The sequence below is a fragment of the Halichoerus grypus genome, chromosome 6, assembly GCF_964656455.1.
Source record: "Halichoerus grypus chromosome 6, mHalGry1.hap1.1, whole genome shotgun sequence".
Lineage (NCBI taxonomy): Eukaryota > Metazoa > Chordata > Mammalia > Carnivora > Phocidae > Halichoerus > Halichoerus grypus.
This window is the reverse complement of record NC_135717.1, coordinates 56,851,652-56,877,160: the sequence shown is the minus strand read 5'-3', so window position 1 is coordinate 56,877,160 and position 25,509 is coordinate 56,851,652. Positions and strand designations below refer to the sequence as shown.

Genomic DNA, 25,509 nt, shown 5'->3' with positions numbered 1-25,509 from the left:
GGGATGACTAGACCACTAAATGTTGCCAGCATGTCCCCGAGCCTCTCACTTCTCCATTCCTGAGAATGGGGAAGGCTGACAAGGCCCAGTGGTTACCAGTGGATTCTCGAAAGTTGTTTCCAGATCTCCTGATCTATAAGAAGCTATAAAACACTCAATTTTTATATTAAGTTTTAAATTTTAATTCCAGTATAGTTAACATACAGTGTTATATTAGTTTCACATGTACAATATAGTGATTCAACAGTTCTACACATTACTCAGGGCTCATTGCGGTAAGTGTGCTCTTCATCCCCCTCCCCTATTTCACCCATCCCCTCACCCACCTCCCCTCTGGTGACCACTAGTTTGTTCTCCATAGTTAAGAGTCTGTTCATTGGTTTTTGTTTCTCTCTCTTTTTTTCCTTCTCTTGTTTGTTTTGTTTCTTAAATTTCACATACGAGTGCAATCATACGGTATTTGTCTTTCTCTGACTGACTTATTTCACCTAGCATTATCTCTCTAGCTCCATCCATGTTGTTATAAATGCAAGATTTCATTCTTTTTTAGGGCTGAATAGTATTCCATTGTATATAGATATATACACACACCACATCTTCTTTACTCATTCATCTATCAATGTGACACTTGGACTGCTTCCATAGTTTAGCTATTGTAAATAATGCTGCAATAAACATAGGGGTGCATGTATCCATTTGAATTAGTGTTTTTGTATTTGGGGGGTAAATACCCAGTAGTGCAATTGCTGGGGCATAGGGTACTTCTATTTTCAATTTTTTGAGGAACTTCCATACTGTTTCCCACAGTGGCTGCATCAGTTTGCATTCCCACCAACAGTGCACAAGGGTTCCATTTTCTCCACATCCTCGCCAACACTTGTTTAGAACTCAATTTTTAAGAAGTTTAACTACTTGCACACCAATTTTGCGTGATAGAATGAAAACATTATTTTATTTAAACTAGTGAAATGAGTTTTCTAATTTTTTTTCATCCAGTCCACCATTCCACCGTGCTTATACCTTGGGTGAACAGGAGAACTCTATCAGGGCAGGAGCAGATTAATGATCCAAAATAACACTGACTTTTGCCTAGAAAAATGTTTCTAGCTATCATAATAACCTGTTTTACCAAAAATTTGGATTAAGCCCAAGGATAACATCAAAATCAATACAGGATAAAGCAAGAAAATGATGTATTAAATCAAATTACTCACAGGAGAACCATCACTCCAAGTAAAGCCCTCTGAAGGACTTCCATATGTCAATCCCAACCAAAACAGTTCATGATAGCTTCCGCTAGCCCTGCAATTTACAAGACATAAAGAGAGCTTATACTATTGGATGAAACAAGTCTGGTTACCTATAAGAGCTAATCAAATTTGAAAGTTATCTTCCAAACCAGGTAATGAGATTCAATGACTAAATATAAGCATTATGCAATTGCATTTTGGTATAGCCCATAAATATACTGAAAACAAGACCCCGTTTGAGAATATATAATTATAAAGCACCGAAAGATAGTAATTCATCTATTCATTTAATAACATGTATTGAGTGTCTTGTACTTTTATAGAGCAATTCATCACAGGATTTATACCTATAAAATGAAAGCATTTGGAAGTGAAACCAGACAAAAAGTTCCTATGGTTTTGGAATATAATACAGGCACTTAAAGTAGCATTTTGAGCCAACAATTTCAGAAATACAAGAATTTTCTCAACATCATTAGCACCAAATAGGTAAAAGAAAGGAGTATTATACAGAAAAGACACTTACGCTATTAATCGCCATATTGCTTGCTGTTCTTCTTTATTATTGATACTAGCTAGGTCACCGCCCAGAGCTTTACAAAAATCTCGAGATTCAAACCAGGTTTTCTTCTCATGTTTTCCTTTTGCAAACAGCTAAAGATGATATAGTTTCAGAAGTTATTTTATACTCGATTGCTTATCAAATCAAGAGAAATAATTATTTACTTTTGATGAGATTTCATTCGATAGAAAGTAAGACACTGCTATGGTGCAAAGCAATTTGGTTGAAAATCAATTTAGGAGTAAGTGTTTGGGTAACAAAAGGTATGGGATTATATTTTGTTGAGAAAACCTTAGAAAATAAAAGCATTTTATAGCAAAGGAGAAATTAGATTAAAATCTTAGAAGTTTCAGGCATATGGGTTAGTTTTTGGTTAAAGTGAAAAGTAGCACTGAGATGGGAAAGAAAGAAGAACTTTATTTATTTATTTATTTATTTTTAGAGAGAGAGAACATGTGCAAGCAGGGGGAGGGGAGGGGCAGAGGGAGAGGAAGAGAGAGAATCTCAAGCAGGTTCCACCTGATCTGAGATCAGGAGCCAGACACTTAACTGACTGAGCTAGCCAGAGGCCCCGAAAAACTTTTGATGCAGAGAAAGTAAACACAAATAAGGAAAAAACTTCCAAGCAAACAAAAATTATGCCACAGTTTGTTATCCTATTTAGCTTAAACAATGAATAACCTGGCAGTCTTTCAATACTTTGTTGTTGGTGTCCTTTAGGTCTTGTCTTTTTTCCTTAGAGTTACATATTTTAACAACTATTGGAGCACATGCCACAAAAGACACTTATTTGGCAAAGCATTTAAAAAAGTTATAAGCTGAACTAAATTTAATAGATTATATAAATTAGGGAATATCTCATATTATCCAGAGGTCTGCAGTGAAATGAAATCCCAGACTGGGAAATACCTATCTGTATGCAAATAGTATAGGAGTCCATTGTATCCACCAACTTTTGTAATTTTCATTGATTGTTTCTCATGAGTCATGGTCCCCACCATCACAAGCTTGTGGGAAATGGGATTTGCTCCCAACAGACTATGGCTGCCCAGCTGTCACCAAGCAACCCAAGGCAATCTTCACCTTGACCTTAACTTAAGCCATCTAGACAAAAGTACCTTGAGCAAGTTTCCACATCAGTAACTCCCAAGACTCCTGTGAGCCTCAACCTGCTTGACTGTGATGTAAGATTTTATTTTCTTAAATGAATTTACTATCACCTAAATTTTATTAATAACTTCCCTATCTTAATATGTACAAGGATGGTCCATGTATTTCCAAACAAACCCTACCTAAGCACCTCTAAAACTATATAAATTTCTAGTGAAGCACATATTCCGTCTTGTTGAAATATCCACCTGGATAACATCTCTACCAGAACCCAGTTCACTTCCCAGCTCTGGAGAATTCTGCCACTTCTCTCAAAATCCTGCAACAAATCTCCACAGCCTACCACCCTCGGGGGAATGGTGGTGTACAGGATGAAACTGGTCTTTGTGTAGTTAATTCCAAAGTTTCCTGATGTCACAATAAACACCTGATTTGCTTTGTGTTCATCCTCAATTAACCCATTTACAAAAGCCTCTCCTGTCTTGGCCCTATACATTCCCTTCTAGGTAAATTATGTGTTTAGCCCAGACTGGCTAATCAGGATTGAACAGGTTAGCTATCTCTATGGCTAGTAGTGGGAGTGACTAACCCAACTAGCCACACCCCTTGAGTTCCAGAAGACTAAATACCCTCATTCTGATACATGTTAGTAATTCAAGTTTTCCCTCAACCTTCCCTATCTTACAAGGCATGCCATGGCCATATGCCACCAAAGGGACTGAATAAAAGAGGTCCTGAGAGTGGTACACTAGAGAAGAGTATCATCAAGCAGGAGACAATCACATTTCTGTATTTGACTAAATCTAACCTTCTCAAGAAAGGATATGCCTTACAAGAATGAAAAAACACCCCAATGCATAATTCATTGAGGTTTTTGTCTCATTTGTTTTGGTCAACTTGACTCCCTAAGGAGAAAATGGATGGTGTGACCTCGGAATGGATAAAATGATAGCAGAATATCAAATTATCATTTAAAGGGCCCAGAACAGCCAAGTGCCCCTCCCTAGCCAAGCCTCACTCTCCCAGCAGGCGTAACAAGCAGGGGTTAAATTAGAACAATGGAGCATTACCTCTAGGATGCCTATGTGGCATGATCAGTGCACTTACCTAAACCCCTGGGCTCTAAGAACAGGGCAAAATGAAATGCAGTGGGAGAGCAGAAGGGGAACCAGAAAGTTTCATTAAGATGCAAAGAGGTGGGAGCTCAGACTAAGGCAAGGAAGCTTGGGAGAGAGGAGAGACAGAGGGAGGGTGATGAAGGCAAAGCGTGTGAAGAAAGCTTCCGTGAGTGTCTGTGGGTCGAAATGCAGTTGGTCATTAGCATGCATCCAAGGAGAGCTTTTTAAAAAACTGAAACCCGGCTCCCCTTCCAGATTAATAAAATTAGAATTTCTACTGGTTGAGCCTGAGCACCGTGGTTTTGGGTTCTGTTTTAATTCCTCACGTGATTCTTTAGGCCGAAACATATTCCACATTCTTCATTAGCTTAGCAGTCGATACTCACCTTGAAACACAAGCTTGTTTTACTGCTGGTGCCCCAATCCTCTGGACATTTGGGTTCGGGAGTTGTCGTGGGCTCCGGCGGGCGAGTGACTCCTTCTGCCCAGTGTTTGCACACAAATTTTGCTTTTTCTTCACATCTCAAAACATCCCACAAGCCCCCTGCAACTCCAGTTCTCATGGCAACGCATCCTGTTTTCCGCCCTGTATTAAATACGTCAAGTAGAATTCACTTAACAGGTGCTACTGATGGCCGATCGTGTTCGCAGAAGACAGTACAAACCAGACTGTGAAACTACACGGTAAAGTCTGAGTGTGGAGAGGGGCGCCTGGGTGGCTCAGTTGGCTAAAGGTCTGCCTTCAGCTCCGGTCATGGTCCCAGGGTCCTGGGATGGAGTCCCACATCGGGTTCCTGCTCGGTGGGGAGTCTGCTTCTCCCTCTCCCTCTGCCTGCCACTACCCCTGCTTGTGCTCTCTTTCTCTCTCTCCGACAAATAAATAAATAAAATCTTTTTCTTAAAAAAAAAGTCTGCATGTGAAGAGAAAATAGAGAGGAGAAATCCGGCAGCATTTGGCAATTCATTTATGCTATTCTGAACTGTTACTTACCTTTTATTTGTGTGGCCTACATCCCTAACAGAATTTTGATCCCCTATGTCAGGGTTTTGATAACATTTTGTATTTCTGACATCTGTCAGGGTGTCCCCCATATAGATATTTAAATTAATATAATAATTTTAGTATGATAAAGTTTACCATAGTGGCAAAAATAGTGGTTTAATTTTTTTAAAAGCCATTTCTCCCCCCACAGGGCCCTTGTAGGTCTCTCAGAACAGAAGTTCTTCACACACTCCAAAATGAAATACAACTGAGCTAGAGATTTTAGTTATTCATTAAATATGCAACTACCTTGGACTTGTTTCCTCACCTTAAAATGCAAGTATCACTACCTACCTTACAGAGCTGTCATGAGGGCCAGCTTGAGTGGATAAAAAGGTACATAAAATGAGGACTAAAGTCAGCTTAATAATTTATAAATCTGTTTTACAGTTGTGATTATTTCCTAATAGTAATTCATTAAGATGGAACTTTGAAAACAGCAGGAGTCTTTGCTGCTAGAATGAGATCATCTTTTATTATTATTCTCTTAATGGACATTAAGTGTTTAGAGGTAACTCTCAAAGTTCTGGGGAGGTACATCTTTTCCAAAACATTTTCTCTAAGATCTCTGATCCTCTATGGCTTTGATTTCATCCATTTTTATTCCCTAAGGACATTCCAAGATTAATCTCTCAGAGTCCCACTGCTGAATGAGCAACACCAGTAAAAATAAGGAGTTTGGCCTAGAGAGTAAGAATTACCCCTCCTACTGATGTTAAAAAAAAAAAAAAAAGTGTATACTCAGTTCTTAATATCCTGCCCAGTTAATTTTAAAATAAACTGAGATCGTATTGCCTTTCAGAACATTCAATAATTCACCAAGAATCACACTATCCAAATTATTATCTATTTTCCTTATTTGTCCATAATTTGAGAATACAAATTAAAAGGACTTCTGAAGATTAAGACTTATGAGGCCAAGTAGTAAATTCATGCACTTGAGCTAATGGTCTTGCTTTAGCTTTTAGCGAAGACACAACGAAATATTTGCTATAAAGGGTATAGAATTTCCGGATGGTGTCACACTGAATAATGTCATATGCTGTGATATCAGTGTATAAAGAAGGTAAACCATATTTCAGAGGCTATTTCCAGAACTACTTCCTAGGGAAGGCAAATCCAAACTAATAGGGAGGTACGGTGGTGTTCGGGCAAGTGACACAGATTTGGGAATCACACGGGCTAGCCTAAATCCACGCTTGGAGTATTTCTAGTCACATACATTTTCTGAGTTCTAGCTTCCACATCTTTAAAATGAAGGTACTTCAACTTACCTGGCAGGTTTCTTATAAGGATAAAATAAAATCCAGGACATATAAAAGCCTAAACAAGGCGGTACATACAAGACAGTGGAATAATGCGTTCCATGTGGAACCGCGCATGACTCCTTGTCCCACCACGGAAGCCCACTAAAAGTTCCATTCATCATTGCACTCGAAAGTTTTAAATCCCTTTCATATAGTTTTAAGTTACAGAAATAAGTTAACCACTTGGAACATCTGTGGCCATTTAGGATTTCCTAAATATTTTTCAAACAGGGTAGTAGCCGACAATGAGTAGTTTTATCCTCCCTGTTTTCTCAGACCAATGTGAACTAATTAGAAAATTAAAAAAGAGAGAGAGAGAGAATGAAATATAAAATGCTGAGAACATAATTAATGCACACAATCTATCTGGAAAGGTACATGGGAGGATAATGGACTTGTAGGGTGAATGAAAACCTCAGCCCCAAGCACCGCACATACCTGGCATATCTGAATTCCAGTGGGTGAACTGAACTTTTTCCTCAATGGTCCACTGAAAGGTCCCTTTGTTTTGCACATCCGAAAGTCCTGTCCAAAAATATCTTTCAGGCCTCAATCCAACCAAACTAGTCAGAAAGGCTTGTTCATATCTTAAGAAAAAAAAATTAAATTTTAGAAATGTGAATTTTTCCAATTAGCCACATGAAAGGTATCTCAGTTGTATGTTTGAGTTATGATTTAGTTGGTAATCCAAACATCTTGTGTTATGTGGATAGGTCATTTAAATTATGCGAATTTCTACTAAGGAAACGAGGGGAAAATACCAGAGAGCCTACTGAATAAAATCATTCAAATATACTCAAACCATTTCTCTCTATTCCTCACCAGCCCCACTGCCCTTCCTCAAAATGTAAAAGAATTCTGAAATGGCAAAGGAGAAAACTACAGCATTTCAAAAGACATTGTTTAAAAAATTAGTCCACTTTCCAAATATTTCAAATGCTCTACACAGTTCTTGTTAAGTAAATCGTAAGGTCATAACATTATCAAGGATGATACAGATAGAAAAATCTGTGCAGATTTCCCCCTCAATTTTATTCTCTCAGCTCAGGTCTGAAACAGAAGAGAAAATTATTGAGAAAAATAGAGAGGCAGAGATTCAATCTCTAGAAAGAACTGGGAGCAGAGTCCCACATTTTCTCTCCCTTTGGATCTCATCCATGTATTTGGCATAATCTGGTAATGACACAGTTTGGTTAGTAAAGCAACCAAAGTTTGTCTTCACGGACAAACATTACACAATAAGGCAGCAATGTAGGCAAAAATCTTTCTTTGGAGCAAAAAAAAAAAGTGAGACTCAAAGGTTCCAGGAACAAAGAGAGGTAGATGACTCCAGAGAGAGCAGAGAGGGAAATGTAGAGGTTACCATGACAGAACATTTATATGACCCTAATCTGAGTAATTTCATTCCCTAAATTGAACAAACAAAAAAATTTAAAAGTCCTAAATTCAATTTTTCTCAAATGTCTAGCAACAAATTTAACCACAGAGTTAGTGAGCTCCTGAATATAAATATCAAGAAAACATAAAGCAAAACAAACCTAAAATATAAAATGTAGGGAAATCTCTGCTCCAATAAACCAAAAGATCAATTACAGGGCAGCTAAGAATATGTTCCCATAGTACTTAAAGATGTAAAGTTCATCTTGTCATAAGATAAAAATTATCTACGTTCGGATTTTCAGGCATTAGCATTATATGTGTGCTACAATATATTAGACATTTAATTGTACATGAAAAAGGATATGGTTGAACTACAAGCTCTTTTACAAAGACTATACAAATTCTATATCTTCCTTTTTTTGGCTTTATCAAAGGATTTTTTCATATCAATAGCATTTTTTTTTTTAAGATTTTTTTATTTATTTATTTGACAGAGAGAGAGACAGCGAGAGCAGGAACACAAGCAGGGGGAGTGGGAGAGTGAGAAGCAGGCCTCCCACTGAGCAGGGAGCCCGATGCGGGACTCTATCCCAGGACACTGGGATCATGACCTGAGCCGAAGGCAGACGCTTAACGACTGAGCCACCCAGGTGCCCTCATATCAATAGCATTCTTTACATTTTATTGGGTATGCCTTGAAAGGCCAATAGATATAACTTATTGTATTAAAACTAGATACCTTTTTACCTTTTTATTACAAGTCAAATGCACATTTTAAAATTTCTTTTAAGTTTATTCCATGCCTAATCCAGTGCTTTGCAAAGATTAAGGGAAAAATAAATAAAAACTAAAACCTCAAAGATGGCTGGGACTCTAGAAGTCAAAAAGTTGTATAAAATGCTCTACGTCTATGTGATTTTGATTTTTCTGGACCTATCAGTCTAACAAACCTAGCAAAGCAAAAAAAAAAAAAAAAAGGAAACAAAAACAAAAACAAACAACAACAACAACAAAAACCCAGAAGAATGTAAAGGAATAACAAAATATTCAGTAAATCTCTCTACCACATTTTTTGGTGGAGATACTGGTAAAGATAGAAAGCGGCATTTTTGAACTAATAAATTTTACTTAGTTTCCCTTCTTGAAAAAATTTGATATATACTAGATCAGAAAAAAAGTCAGATCCACAAACTATATTTACTAGAATATTAATGAACTGTTCTGAATATTGCTTTATAGTTCTAAAAGGAACAAAATATTTTATAGTGCTGCAATGAAGAATCCAAATAAGGATATGATTTTTAATGCTCCTACTTTTGCAAGCCATACCTCAAGATGTACAGAAATTTAGAGCATGTTGATTTATAGAATTTAGAGAAATTTACAGAAATTTAGAGCGTGTTGATATTTAGGCTTCTCTGAAAACATTTCATTATTTGACATACATTCAAATAAAATTAAAATAGTTACATACCTGTCTTCAACAGTTGTTAAGTAAGCCTTCTCATTTATACAGGTTTGATTTGCTTCCATAAATGTTGAAAGTGTGTGTCCAATCAAATAGCAGTAGAAGCCATGTCTTTTCCAGCCCTATTAATGTTATCAAGCAGATTATCAGGGATATTAATTAAATAATATTATTTTAATAATTGTACTATCATGACACATATCATGAAACATACATTTATAAATCACAGAAGTATGTAGAGAACACAAATATGGAAAATTTGAAATGCAATGAAAAATATTTATATGAATAAAGAAAACAGTAGTACATTGTTCCTCTTATGACACAAAACGGGTCAGGGCATTCATTCTCTCCCCTCCTGATACATCTTCCAACAAAAGTGATTTGTGAAATGCATACTGAGGAACCTGAACAGAATGACTAAGATTTCTGTATTAGAATAGGTAACCACAGGAAATAGTTTGCCGAGTAGCAGACCTAGTTTCCTACTGAAGCCAAAAGTAGGTAGTGACTATAAAGCTGTGTCATCTGGTCCTAGGACAATACTTATCAAACTTCTGGCAACGTGATTCGGCATGGTTTCTCTCCCATACTTCAAACACATGGAAATGCTAAATAAAAACATAACAATAAACAAAAAATTCATATTTCAGGAAATCTTCAGATACCAAAAACATATAGAAAACTAAAACGCTAGAATGGGAAATGCTCAAGCCGAGACTATCGTTGCCCCATTATGTACCAGACCTAGACTAGGATACTAGGCTCTAGAGGCAGGGGTACTAATGTCCACACAAATGAGGGTATTTGTCCATCAGCCCACTTGAGGCAGGGAAATGGAACTGAAGTCCTTACATAAAGATGATCCCCACTGCGGTGCCGGAGTGGCTCAGTCAGATAAGCGGCTGACTCCTGATTTCAGCTCAGGTCATGATCTCAGGGTCCTGGGATCAAGCCCCACGTCGGGCTCCATGCTCACTGGGGAGTTGGCTTCAGGATTCTCTCTCTCTCTCTGCCCCTCCCCCTGCTCATGCTCACTCTCTCTCTCTCTCTCTCTCAAATAAATAAATAAATCTTTTTTTAAAAAAAGATGATACCCACTAAGGGGAGCCCCTATGGGAAAGGAGACTGAGAAAACTCTATTCACAAAACCAGACAATAGCAGATTCTTGTCATCTGCCTGGGGTTCTAGGTGCAGGGGGAAAAAAAATCCTCTGTTAAAAATAAATACTGGGGGCTCCTGGGTGGCTCAGTTGTTAAGCGTCTGCCTTCAGCTCAGGTCATGATATCAGGGTCCTGGGATCGAGCCCCGCATCGGGCTCCCTGCTCGGTGGGAAGCCTGCTTCTCCCTCTCCCACTCCCCCTGCTTGTGTTCCTGCTCTCGCTATCTCTCTCTCTCTGTCAAATAAATAAATAAAATCTTTAAAAAATAAATTAAATAAATAAATAAATAAAAATAAATAAATACGGATTCTGTGCCAGAGATGGGTGCTGGTTCCAATTTGACACTATTCACGTTGTACTAGAATCCACAGCCAAAAACATAAAATAAATCTTGTCTACAAAAGGAGAAATTCCTAGGCACTCAGAGAAGTAAAATGCAGAACCACACAATAGAAATATTTCCACAACACAGGTCACATAAGACTATGACATTTGAGGCTTAGGGTGGGGATGGGATGGGGACTAATCACAGCCAAAAACTACAAACCACATGAGGCTCATTTTAAGGGAAAGACAGCAATGTAATATAATAAAACAATCTGGAAAATATATATATATATATAAGCATGTTTCAGGGGTGCCTGGGTGGCTTAGTCAGTTAAGTATCTGTCTTCAGTCCGGGTCATGATCTCAGAGTCCTGGGATCGAGCCCCACATCGGGCTCCCTGCTCAGTGGGGAGTCTGCTTTTCCTTCTCCCTCTGCCCCTCCATCCCACATGTAGTCTCTTTCATTCTCTTAAATAAAGGAATAAAATCTTTAAAAAACAAAAAACATGTTTCAGATGATTTAACAAAAGAAGACAAAAGAAGGAAAATCAATAATGAAAGATCAAAATGCTCTGAACAAAAAACAAGATGATCTGAACACACAAAAAATAGAATTTCTAGAAAAGAAAAATATAAAGTTAAAAACTCAAGGGCCAGATTAAATATAGAAAATATGGTTTCAGAAAGATTAGTCATTTGAATGAATGTAACAGAGAGATGAACATATGAAAAGAGATTTTTTTAAAGATGGAGAGAAAACAAAAAATAGAATGAAAAGGTTGAAAATCAACCTAAGAAAAGTTTCAGAATCATCAAATAAAATTAATGACTGATAATTTTCAAGAATTAAAAGAGACAAATTCTAAAAATGAAACACAATGAGTACCAAACAAAAGAAAATTAATCCAAATCTCAACATATTGTACTAAAAGCCTGCAGAATGACAATTAGTAGATCTTGAAATCAATCAGAGAGAAAATAGAGTACCCACTTTTAAAAAAGAAAAATTAGCCTAGTAACAGGAATTCCAATGGCAAAAAATAAAGGCCAGGAGAAAATGAAATGATATATACACAGCGCTATCTGAAAATTGCTGTCAACCTAGCGTTTTAAAACCTACCTAAATTATTATGCAAGGTGAGGAGGGATCAGAACATTTTCAGATAAAGACAGAAAGTGTTCCACTCCCATATCACCAGTGAAAAAAAATCACGAAAAGATTTACTTTGGCAAGAAGGAATTTTAAGTCAGGAGGAATAAACAGCCTGAAAGTCACACTGAACAAAGAAACCAATAAATGTCTTAGTGAATCCAGGTCTAAATGTCTGTATGAATAGCAGAGATAACTAATTGCAGGTGGGAAGTTAGGGAATGGGAAATTAACAAGATGTATAGTTTCCTTAATATACTGTACCCATGTCAATTACGTAGCTGTTCGAACTCTAGTTACCTAAGTTCTCACTGCGGGGAGGAGAGTAGATGGTACAGGGAATTCTCTGTACTTTCTTTTTCAGTTCCTTGTGAGTCTAACATTATTTCCAAGATAAAAAAAAATGTTAATGTTTACGTGGAATAATAAACTTCATTTTGTTCAGGAAGCAGAGAGAGATACTGATTAACTTCAAGTCAGAAATGTATGTTAAAAACCTAAGGTTAGGGCGCCTGGGTGGCTCAGTCGGTGAAGCGTCTGCCTTCAGCTCAGGTTATGATCCCTGGGATTGAGTCCTGCATCCAACTCCCTGCTTCTCCCTCTACCCCTCCCCACTGCTTGTGACCTCTCTCTCTCTCTCAAATAAATAAATTAAATCTTTTTAAAAAAAACACAAAACCCAAGGTTAACCATTAAAAAAAAAAAAGTGGAATGTATTATGAATAATAGAAGTAGAAGAGGAAAATGGGATCAAAACATTCAATAGAACCAGTGGAATGCAGGACAGGACAAACAAGAGAGAAAAGAAATCAGAACAGTAAATAAAATAAAATTCAAAATAAGATGGTAGAAACAAATGCAAATATATCAGTATGCAAAAAAAAAAAGTCTGAACTCATGTTTGCCAGTAAAAAGACAGAGTTCCTCAAATGAGATAAAAAATAAAAATGCCGATATATATTTACAAGAGCCATCCCATGACATAGAATAATTAAAAGCAATTAGTTGGAAAAAGAGATTCTAGGGAAATACCAAGCAAAAGATAGCTTCTGTGGCAATATTGATATTATTTAAAATTGACTTTATGGTTAAAAAAAGCAATACGAATAAGGAAAGTAATTACATAATTAAAGGACTGATGTATCAGGAAGATATGACACAGATGAAAGTGTATAAAACAAAAACTGACAGAATCGCAAGGAGAATATTTTGTTGAGCAGACAAAATATTAGGAATATAGAACATCTAAAATAATATAAATTATTAAGCTTTTTCCTAGTCAACGTATACGGACCCTGAACTGAACAAGCAAAGATCATTCTGTTCAAGCACACTGATTATTTACAAAAACTATGAACTAGACCATAAAGTCTCAACAAGTAACAACAACCAAAACTCTCTATGATCCACAGTGCAGTGAAATCAATAGTCTCTAATTATTTAGAAACTGAAAAACAAAATTCCCATCATTACCACCAAAACCCCCAACCAATATCAACACACACACACACACACACACACACACACTTCTAAATAATTCAAGGATCAAAGAAATCTTAATGAAAATTAAAAATATTTGGAAGTGAATCATAATGAAAGCACTCGATAAGAAAACTTGGTTGGTTGGTCCAGGGTTCCAAGTCCACCTTTCACTTCTGTATTTAAAAACACATTCATGTGAATGTCACATCCATTAATCCTACCATCTAAAGCTCCTGGTAGTAGATTTTATAATTTCAGATTTCAAACTCATCCATGGGATTCCTCCTTAGCCTGGAAAAGGGAGCTTCTGTATAAAATAGCTTAACATTTGCATCTGTCAGACATCTTGGAATCTCAGAGACTCAGGACCACTTTGCCCCAGATATCCCACAAAGGTAGCAGTGAATTGAAAACTGAACCCCAGATCTATATAACACGCCTATGGTTTTGAATTCTCAAAAAGGTCCCCACATCACCGAGTGCCCAGGCCCAGACAGAAAAAAAAAGAAAGAAAAAAAAGTCTTGTTATCTTTCTTAGCTAGTGAGTGGATTTTTGTTGTTGTTGTTCGAGTCTTCCCAGTCCTCTGAGGAAAGCAACCTATAGCAGCAGGTATTTTTAAACTGGCCAAATTATTTAATGCCTCTGAGCTTCAGTTTCCCCTTCTGTCTAATTAGGAACATAATATTTATCCTTTAAGATCATTGGCAGCATAGTAACTACACTCAACAAAGAGTTATGGATATTGTCTTATTTTTCTTATTACCACCCTACTGATTAAACTGGATTTTATCAGACATTGTAGATATGACAATTACTAGACTATATATATATAACTTATTATCTATATAAACTGTTACATGTATACAAACTTTGATCAATTGTATAGAAGTAATAACATTTAAGGATTATTTCTTATTTATATAAAATTACAAGAATATACACTCACTTGTATATCCATATGATTAGGCAAAAAATATGTAAATACACTGGTAGGGAACCCATTAGTTTCAGTTTAGAGATGTGGGGTCAGGAGACCGGGGTTCTAGCCTTGTTTCTGTCACTCCAAGAAAGTCATAGCTTTTCTGGGCTGAATTTCCAGAACATAAAAATTAAAGGGGGGATTTCAATTATCACAAAGATCCCCTATATCTCTAACAGTCTCTGATTTTATGTCTGCTTGATGTTTCTTGATGATTTATTTGGACAGTCCTAAATTATGTTTCATGAACTCTCAGCCTTCTGGTGTTTGTGACAGGATGATCTGATCACAACATGACATGCTTGGAAAGAAAATTAGTTTCTACTTTATTTTTATCCAAGAGAAGTGAGAAAGGAAAAAAGAGGAAGACAAGCAACTCAGCAGTTAAACAGGAAAATGATAACCATACACCCTGTATTTTGTAGTTTCTTTATGCTGTTAGAAATTGTTTCAAAGAGATCATTTACTTCAACCTCAAAGAATTATAAGAGCTGCAGGGAGGTAGTACTGAGGTATAGGCAAGATTGATAGATACTAAGATGGCATGGCTTTATTCAGTGTAACTGGTTACTGCTGGCTACCACCAGCTAGTTTGATCTCCTGCCTCTTGCTACAGGGATCTGTTGGGAGGAATCCCCATCAGAAGCAGCGTCCTCAATGGAGGACGTCCTTATAAATGGAGAAAATGACAGGATAGTTTGTTATCTGAAACTTAATGGTTATCTACTGGAAATGTTTCTACAACCCATAGGATGGATCATCAACTACCAAGGCTTCAATGACCTTTCTTCCATGACCATAACCCACCTGAATCTCATTACCCTCACCAGGCTCCCTGGGTGTGTGGTTTTATTCTCTGTTCTCACTCCCCCATTGGGGTGGGAGAATTCCCATGGGGTTCTGAAAGTCTGCTGACCACATGCACCCATGGTAACTGTAGAGAACACCCAAAGAGGCCTTCAGGAAGAACAATGATGCCAAACCCTAACAAGAACCTGTTGAACATCTAAACAGCTAGAACATTTGGCTATGACAATAATAAAACTCTTCTGCTGCCAAAAAATAAATCCAAGATATCACATAATGTTTTGAGGTCTGAACTTACTGTGCATGCTCAATACTCACTTTTTGGCAGCCTTGTTCTACCTCCACTGTTCCCGAGGGTTGGGTTTGAGATTTCATCTTACAGATGTAGTCAAGAGGTCGCTCACAGGCCCGATCTGCCCAGTACCCATCCTGCAGAAAGCAAAGAGAAAAAAATGTTTATCAGTTGTTTGACTCTGAGACTGTTTTCTTGTAATTGGGCCTCAGGAAAGGAAAACAAAGGTTCTTAAGAGAAAAATGGCATCTCTGAAAGGAAAGGTAAATTGACATTTTATAAGTCAACAGCAAATTTGGTTCTGGCTACAAAGATGTGAAAAGAGATTGCAGACCCCCAATATGTTTTTATATTTTGGCTGTCCCCGCCACTGTGTAGAGGAATCTAGAGAGAAACTAAAAAAGTTTGTAAGCCTTGAAGTGATGGTGCCAAAAGAAGGTCTACACGCAGCCTCTCCTGTTGGCTGTTTTCAAGTTAACCAAGTACATAGAGAGCCATCCAGAAAAACTCCCTCGCCCAACACACCAAACTTGAAAACACCCCAAAACCAGTCATCTCTCCTCCCTTTTCCAATTCATATTAATGACTGTCCTCCTGGGTCTAAGGCTCTACTTCCCGCTCAGCTTCAGATTCTACCTGTTCCCCCTTCCTGAGAGACTTCACATCAAAATGGCCTCTCCTCTCCTTCATGTAACTACTAACCACCTTGAAAAATGTTTTCTATATTGTCTGCCTCTGATCCCTCATTTCTCACTCAGTTGCAACCCACTGCCATCTGGTACTCAACTTTCAGCCAGAGTAGTATTTCTAAATTGAAAAATTGTTCTTGCCACTCCTGGGCTAAGGCATATTTTCTCCACCTCAACACTCGCTAGTGTTCCTACCCACCCTTCCACCTCTAACTCTGGGCTTTCAGCCATATTGTCTTTCAGTTCTTTACAAGAACGATGCTTCCTGGTTTCCTCTTCCTAGGACACACTTCTGCCTATCCTTTCAATAGTTAACACCTACTTTTTTCTTAAGCTTTCAATTAATCACAATGAAAACAACCCCAATGACGAAACAGCTAATACCTACTGAACAATAAGTTTGGGTCAGTCACTGTGCTTGTTATATGCATTAACCTATTCAATCCTTATAGCCACCATTAAGCTGGGTACAATTATTATGCCCATCTTATAAATGAGAGAATAAGCCATGCATCAAAACCCAGCCTCTCAACCACCAAGTTCATTATCCATTAGCAAAAGATAATTTGATGATATTCTTCAGTCACTAAAGTCATATTTAGGACATGGATGCCATCTTTTCATATGCGACATCTCCATGTAACCTAAAAGATCAAATGTAGCTCTCCAAGCACAGACTGCAGATTGTGGAACCCAGAATAGACCTAAAGACATCTACTCAGAGCAACCAGTCAAAAATAAAACCAAAGCTCTCATTTGATAAGTCAAGCTATATGTATTGCCACTGAGAACCCAGCACAGGAACCAGATGAATATGGGTTACTGGTTACTTTCATCCTTGAACTGAAAGTTTCTGCCTGTTGCTTTTCTAGTCCTCTTGAAAATTCGACTTTGCTAAACAATTGAAATATAGATATATCACCTAGATTAGAAACAATCGAAATGATGATATGTAGTGAGTGAGGCAGGAAGAAAAATACCCTCTGGTTTTTGCTAGATATCAGCAAATAAAGTTGCCTTACCTTGCCTTTCATTACAACACAGTCTTCCTGCCTGTTGTTTTCATGGCTTGGTTCCCCACGAAGCCATTTAGTAAATGTAACAGGGGTCCCATCACTCCACTCAAAATACATTTGAATCTTGATGTCATTTAAGCCGATCCATAACTCATCATTTGGCTCTGAACAGGAAGAAAAACACAAATGTAATGTACACATGTTTTCTTTCCAAAAATCAGGAGGTTATCAGGAAAGGAAGGCCCCCTGCTTTATTAACGAAAGTTCTACCCCCTTAATATTATAACGGATAAAAGACCATCCTCTTGCGTGTTAACCTGAGATGTCAACTACATTTTATGTTGTCAGTATTAGTTTAATTGCACAATGTATTCTTTACATTGTGAATGCAACTTTATTCTCTTATTGTGGGAGTATAATATATCTCCTGGAATTTGCTAAAATGAGCCTAAATTTGGTCCATCTTTACCCCCCTCTTGTGAAGCTACTTTTTTGTTATAGTTCTATAACAACTGCACTCACAGTATTGGAAACATGATAGCTTACTTATATATTAATCTACTTGACTATTATTTAATCTCATGAATGTTTTAAAGTACTATTAAAAACCACTTCTGGGGCACCTGGGTGACTCAATTGTTAAGCGTCTGCCTTTGGCTCAGGTCATGATCCCAGGGTCCTGGGATCGAGCCCCGCATCGGGCTCCCTGCTCAGTGGGAAGCCTGCTTCTCCCTCTTCCACTCCCCCCGCTTGTGTTCCCTCTCTCGCTGTGTCTCTCTCTGTCAAATAAATAAATAAAATCTTAAAAAAAAAAAACACTTCTATTTTATTACTATGTTGTTATTAAGAACATTCTAGTGTTTCCATTGAAGCTCAATATCTGTAATAGGAGTGAGAAGATACATAAACTGAGGGGCTGAGCTGTCTCTCTTGACATTTGGGACTTATTTATTAGTACATAAATATAAATGAATCTGTAATCATTTTCACATAAAATACCAGAAAAACTCAAATAACAAATAAAGGTTAAAACAAAAACAACCAGGTACAGATAAAAATGTGATCATTTTGTTTTATTCTATGAAGAACATTATTGACCTTATCTGTAGTTAGAACTCTAAAAATTCTAAATATTATAACTAAAATGGGACAAAATTTAAGGCCTACATTTTCATGGCTAGAAACATATATATTAACAAATTCAAAAAAATGAAAGAATACACAATTCAACATCTATTTAATTTTTACTACTGGAAATTTCATCATGAATGCTTAATTTATGTTCTTTAAATGGTAAAAATAAAATTACTTGTGAAAGGATTATAAAGATGATGTTGTAGTAGAAATGAGAAAAATGCCACACTATATAAGAATTTCCCTAAATGGTTTCATCTCTTCCTCCTAAAAGTTGTCACTAGACTTTGCTTTTGGAGAAGTCCCTGATTGGCCCATTGCCAACTCCAACAGATGTTTCCAGTGCCATGAGGCATGAATGACATGGCCAGGATGATCCCCTTTTCCTTTCACTTAATTTGGCAGATCATGATCTTTTGAGCAGCAAATATAGGCTTCAAAATGACCTCATGTGCCCTTCTAGGATTTACGTTCAAGACTAATAAAAACCTAAACTCTCAAGTCCCACATTAAAGTATTAAGAGTTCCCTATAAACATTTTTTCTCACTAAATTGTGCATCTCCCTCTAGTTTTTGTAATTCCTAAGCACAATCTAGACTCTATAAAAATATATAATACATGAGTGTAAAAAGTTGTTAGACCAATTGTTATGAGTCAGTTAGGGAAGCTGTCTTAGTTGATGTAGCCATAACTTACCTGTGCAAGTCCCAATTTCTCCACTGTACTTCCACAATTAATATAAAAGATATTAAAAATTATATTTTCTCAACTACCTAATAAGTTTTTCTAGGCTTTTGATTTAGAAACAATAATTTTCTAACTTTTATTTACCTTTATCAACATTAGTTTTACTGTTTTAAATAAATAAGCCTTATCAATAATAAAGAAAGGGAAGATTTCCCTAGTGAAAATTAATTAATTCCTAAGCTGAATTTTAAAGCAACCTTTGCCAGAGGTGGTTCAAGATGGCAGCATAGGAAGATCCTGAACTAACCTCCTCCCATGGATACAACAAATCTATAGCTACATATGGAACAATTCCCTCTGAAAGGAACTTGATAACTAGCTGAACAATTACTCTACAACAAAGGATAAAAAGGCCATGTTGAGATGGGTAGCAGAAGCAGAGACCTAGTCTTGCCAAAAACCCCACCAGGGTGTAGTGACCCACCATCAGGAAGGGTCTCACAAATGTGGAACTCCTTCCCAGGGAGAGAAAGATTTGTGTCTAACATCAGGCACCCCAACTCTCAGGATGTGTACTAGAGATGAGCCCCCAAAACATCTGGTTTTGAAAACCAATGGGTTTTATTTATTTATTTTTTTTTTAAAGATTTTATTTATTTATGTATTAGAGAGCGAGAGAGAGAGAAACAGCATGAGAGGGGAGAAGGTCAGAGGGAGAAGCAGGCTCGCCGCTGAGCTGGGAGCCCGATGTGGGACTCGATCCCGGGACTCCAGGATCATGACCTGAGCTGAAGGCAGTCGCTTAACCAACTGAGCCACCCAGGCGCCCGAAAACCAATGGGTTTTAAATCCAAGAGAATAGGGATGTAGGGAATAGAAAGTCTACTCTTAAAGATCTCATACACAAACTCACTCACCCCAGGGCCCAGGGCAAAAGCAGCAGTTTGAAAAGACAGACCATATGAAAAGGAGATTCACTTGCTAATCTTAAAAATTCCACCAGAGACACAAAAGCCTGTTGGAACTCTCTCCAGAGAAAACTGCAAAAATTTTTGCATTCTTCCTCTACTTTGCTAGTGCTGGCACTAGTGGGTGCTATTTTTGCACTATCAATCTACCCAGCTAGTGCCCACCCACCCAACCATACTGATGCTGCAGCCTTGCCAGAGGCAGGTGAAAGCCCCCCATTCCACTACTGCAGCCCCCCAGAAAGAGCAGGCAGCACTCTACCCTCCCATAGTCCTTCCACGCACAGTCCACACAAGGGACCCCCTTGAGTCCTGGGCTTTGGTAGCCAGGAGGGACTGTGTTTCTGGGCTCCATAAGTCTGAAACACCTGGAGAGACAATTCAAGAAACAGCTAATGACTAGAGCAAAGTTAAATGGCAAGGATCATTGCCCACACAGGGCCACCACTTTAAGACTGAGAAAGATAGCTGTTTCACCTGACCCACAGAATCAAACGCAGAGAGTTAAACAAAATGAGGAACTAGAGGAATATGTTTCAAACAAACAAACAAACAAACAAACAAACAAAACCAAGATAAAACCCCAGAAAAAAACTTAAGGAAATGGAGATAAGTAATTTACATATAAAGAACAATCCTTCCCCAAACAGCTGAATATACATTCTTCTCAAGTACACAAGGAATATTCTCCAAGATAGGTCATATGCTAGGCCACAAAATAAGTCTCAATAAATTTAAGAAAACTGAAATCATATCAAGCATCTTTTTCAAACACAATGGTATGAAACCAGAAATCAACTACAAAAAGAAAACTGGAAAAATCATAAATGAGTTGAGATTTTAAAATATGCTACTGAACAATGAAGAAGTCAATGAAAAAATCAAAGGAGAAATCAGAAAATATCTTCAGAGAAATGAAATGTAAATAAACAGACCAAAATCCATGTGATTCAGCAAAAACATTCTAAGAGGGAAGTTCATAGCTATAGAGGCCTACCTCAAGAAACAAGAAAAATCTCAAATAAATGATCTAACTGTATACCTAAAGGAACTAGAAAAAGAAGAACAAATGAAGCCCAAAGTTAGTAGAAGGAAGGAAATAATAAAGATCAGAACAAAAATAAATGAAAGAGAGACGAAAAAGACAATGAAAAGATCAATGAAACTAACAGTTGGTTCTTTGAAAAGATAAACAAAACTGACAAACCTTTAGCTAGAATCAATCAGATAAAAAGAAAGAAGGTGCAAATAAATAAAAACAGAAAAGAAAGAGGAAAAATTACAACTGATACCAAAGAAATACAAAGTATCAAAAGAGACTACTATGAACAATTATATTCCTACAAATTGTACAACCTAGAAGAAATGGATAAATTCCTAGACATATACAATCTTCCAAGACTGGATCATGAAGAAATATAAAATCTGAACAGACCAATTACTAGTAAAGAGAATGCATCAGTAATCAAAAAACCCCCAACAAACAAAAGTCCAGGATCAGATGGTTTCACCAGTGAATTCTACCAAACATTCAAAGAAGAGCTGAAACTTATTTTTCTCAACTCTTCCAAAAAATTGAAGAGGAAGGAAAACTCCCAAACTCATTTTATGAGTCCAGCATTACCTTGATACCAAAACCAGGCAAAGACATCACAAAAGAAAGAAAGAAAGAAAATTATAGGCCAATATCCATGATGAACACAGATGCAAAAATCCTCACAAAATGTTAACAAACAGAATTTAACAATGCCTTAAAAGGATCATAAACCATGATCAAATAGGATTTATTTCAGGATGCAAAGATAGTTCAATATATGCAAATCAATCAATGTGATACACCACATTAACAAAATGAAAATAAAAAATCATTATCATCTTGGGGCACCTGGGTGGCTCAGTCAGTTAAGAGTTCAACTCTTGATTTTGGCTCAGGTCATGATCTTAGTGTTGTGAGATGGAGCCCCACATTGGGTTCCATCCTGTGCATGGAATCTGCTTAAGATTCTGTCTCTCCCTGCCCCCCCCTTACTCACACTTACTCTCCCTCTCTCTAAAAAAATAAAAATAAAAATAAATCATACTATCATCTCAATAGAAGCAGAAAAAGCAATTGACAAAATCAATATCCATTTATGAAAAATCTCTCACTCAATTGGGAATAGACAGAATGTACCTTAACATAATAAAGGCCATATATGGTGAGCCCACAACTAACATACTCAAATGCTGAAAGCTTTTCCCTTAAGAACATGAAAAAGACAAGGATGACCACTTTTGCCACTTTTATTCAACATAATATTGGAAGTCCTAGTCAGAGCTTAGGCAGGAATAAGAAATAAGAGGCACCTAAGTTAGAAAGGAAGAAATAAAACTTTCACTATTTGCAGATGATATGGTTTTATAGACAACCCTAAAGACTCCACCAAAAAGAAAAAAAAAAAACTGTTAAAACTAATAAAAAATTCAATAAAGTTGCAGGATACAAAATCCATATATAAAACTCTGTTGTCTTTTTATGCACTAACAAGGAACTATAAGAAAGAGAAATTAAGAAAACAATCCCATTTTCAATTGCATCAAAAGAATAAAATACCTAGGAATAATTTAACCAAGAAGGTAAAAGATCTGTACACTGAAAATTATAAGAATTGATGAAAGAAATTGAAGAAGACACAAATAAAGAGAAAGATAGTCCATGTTCATGGATTGGAGAATTAATATTATAAAAGTGTCCCTGTTACCCAAAGCAACACACAGATTCAATGTAATCCCTATCAAAATATCAATGGCATTTTTCACAGAAAAGAACAAACCTAAAATTTGTATGGAACCACAAAAGATCCCAAATAGCCAAAGCAATCTTGAGAAAGAACAAAGCTGAAGGTATCACACTCCAAGATTTCAAACTATATTACAAAGCCAAAGTAATCAAAATAGCATGGGATTGGCATAAAAGCAGACACCGATCAATGGAACAGAATAGAGAGCCCAGAAATAAACCCACACATATATGGTCAATTAATCTACAACAAAGAAGGTAAGGATAGTCTTTTCAGTAAATGGTGTTAGGAAACTGGAATTCACTTACAAAAGAATAAAACAGGACCACTATCTTATACCATACACACAAATTAATTAAAAATAAAGACTTAAGGAGGAGCAAGATGGTGGAGGAGGAGGAGACCTGGATTTCATCTGGTCCCAGGAATTCAGCTAGATAGGGATCAAACCATTCTGAACACCTACGAACTCAACAGGAGATCAAAGAAAGGAATAGCAACAACCGTCTGAACAGAAAAGCGACCACTTTCTGGAAGGTAGGATGTGTGGAGAAGTGAATCCGAGGCGATATTCGGGAGGATAGACAGCAGGGGAGGGGGCCCCCATCTGTCGCTACCAGCAAGTGATAGAGCAGCAGAGCACAAAATTGGAACTTTTAGAAGTCGGCTCCGCTGAGGAACGTCGCCCCAGTGGCTAAGCAGGGGGTGGAACCCTCGTGGTACAGTGTGGTCTCAGGACCCTCGGTCACAGGAACACCGGGGGTGCCTGAGTGTGGCAGAGCTCCCAGGTATCGGAGCGGGGAAGCTGGCTGCAGAGACAGAGCTGAGGTGTGGGCTCTCAGCTCGGTGTTGCCATAAACTGTGATCCACAGCACAGTCGGGCCACTGCTCCTCCAACAGGGACCCAACAAGCGGCAGATCCGGGGAGACTCACCTTCCTCCCCCGGGAGGAGCAGCATGGGAGCGCACCGCAGGGATCTGCTGGGTTGGGAGACTCCACACAGGGTCGTGTGCCAGAGATAGAAATGCTCGATCACAGGCCGGATGAGCACGGAGTGCGGCCGGAGACCGGGGAGATGGGAGTGACTGACTGCTTTTCTCTGGGGACGCACTGAGGAGTGGGGCCCTGAGTTCTCGGCTTCTCCAGGGTGGAGATTGGGAGCCGCCATTTTCACTCTCATCCTCCAAAGCTGCTCGGAAAGCTTGCAAGGAACAAAAGCTCCTGAGAGCAAACCCGAGCAGATTACTTAGCCCGGACAGGGCAAGAGCGGGGCAATTCTGCCTCCGGCAATGACGTCTGGGAACCACGGCAAAAGGTCCCCCCCCCCAGAAGATCAGCAAGAACAGCCAGCCAAGACCAAGTTTACCTATCAATGAGAACGGCAGAACGCCAGCACTAGGGGAATACTGCACATATAATTCATGGCTTTTTTCCCATGATTCTTTAGTCTTTCAAAGTTAATTTTTTTTTTTTGAATTTTTCTTTTTCCTTGTTCAACCAACATCTTATCAATCCCTTTTTTAAAAAATCTTTTTTGTTTTTCATTTTTAGAGTCATATTCCATCCCTTCATAGTAGTTAACCTTATTTTTGGTATATATGTATAAGTTGTTCTCTCTTTAAAATTTTGGGATACAGTTTCTTCTAACAGATCAAAATATACCCTAAATCTCTAGTGTATGGCTTTGTTCTAGTCTTCTGCTTGATCACATTCTCTCCTTTTATTTTTTTAAATCCTCTTCTTTCTTTTTTCAACCAACTTCTTATCTTATCAATTCCTTTTATAAAAGCTTTTATAATTTTCATCTTTACAGTCATATTCCGTCCCTTCACTGTATTAACCCTTAGTTTTGTACATATATAAGTTCTTCTTTCTTTAAGATTTTGGGAGGCACTTTCTTCTAACAGACCAAAATATGCCCAAAATCTAGTGTGTGGCACTGATCTATACACCAGCCTGATCATATTTGATCATATTCTGTTTTTTTTGGTTTTTTGTTTGTTTGTTTGTTTTTATCTTTTTCTTTTTTTTTTCTTTTTTCTTTCTTTCCCTTTCTTTTCCCCCAGTTTCAGGTCTCTTCTGATTTGTTTAGTGTATATTTTTCTGGGGACGTTGTTACCCTGTTAGCATTTTGTTCTCTCATTCATCTATTCGCCTCTGGACAAAATGACAAGATGGAAAAAATCACCTCAACAAAAAGAACAAGAGGCAGTACCGACTGCCAGGAACCTAATCAATACAGACATTAGTAAGATGTCAGAACTAGAGTTCAGAATGATGAATTTAAAGATACTAGCTGGACTTGAAAAAAGCATGGAAGATATTAGAGAAACCCTTTCTGGAGAAATAAAAGAACTAAAATCTAACCAATCAAAATCAAAAAGGCTATTAATGAGGTGCAATAAAAAATGGAGGCTCTAATTGCTAGGATAAATGAGGCAGAAGAGAGAATTAGTGATATAGAAGACCAAATCATGGAAAATAAAGCAGCTGAGAAAAAGAGAGAGAAAAAACTACTGGATCACAAGGGCAGAATTTGAGAGATAAGTGATACCATAAGATGAAACAACATTAGAAATAATTGGGATCCCAGAAGAAGAAGAAAGAGAGAGAGGGGCAGAAGGTATATTGGAGCAAATTATAGCAGAGAACTTCCCTAATTTGGGGAAGGAAACAGGCCTCAAAATCCAGGAGGCACAGAGAACCCCTCTCAAAATCAATAAAAATAGGTCAACACCCTGACATTTAATAGTAAAACTTACGAGTCTCAGAGACAAAGAGAAAATCCTGAAAG

The 25,509-nt window shown here is 37.5% G+C and overlaps 1 protein-coding gene across 1 annotated transcript in view; it reads right to left on the bottom strand.

Moving 5' to 3' along the window:
• Nucleotides 1-25,509, bottom strand: part of MRC1 (mannose receptor C-type 1) — a 108,032-nt gene that overhangs the window by 38,140 nt on the left and 44,383 nt on the right. Inside the window, exons 8-14 of the mRNA XM_036097070.2 lie at nucleotides 17,151-17,308; nucleotides 15,466-15,576; nucleotides 9,244-9,359; nucleotides 6,828-6,976; nucleotides 4,427-4,626; nucleotides 1,777-1,904; nucleotides 1,215-1,302 (exon numbers count right to left, since the gene is read on the bottom strand). Coding sequence (XP_035952963.2) covers nucleotides 1,215-1,302; nucleotides 1,777-1,904; nucleotides 4,427-4,626; nucleotides 6,828-6,976; nucleotides 9,244-9,359; nucleotides 15,466-15,576; nucleotides 17,151-17,308 — 950 coding nt within the window. The remainder of the gene's footprint in view (nucleotides 1-1,214; nucleotides 1,303-1,776; nucleotides 1,905-4,426; nucleotides 4,627-6,827; nucleotides 6,977-9,243; nucleotides 9,360-15,465; nucleotides 15,577-17,150; nucleotides 17,309-25,509) is intronic.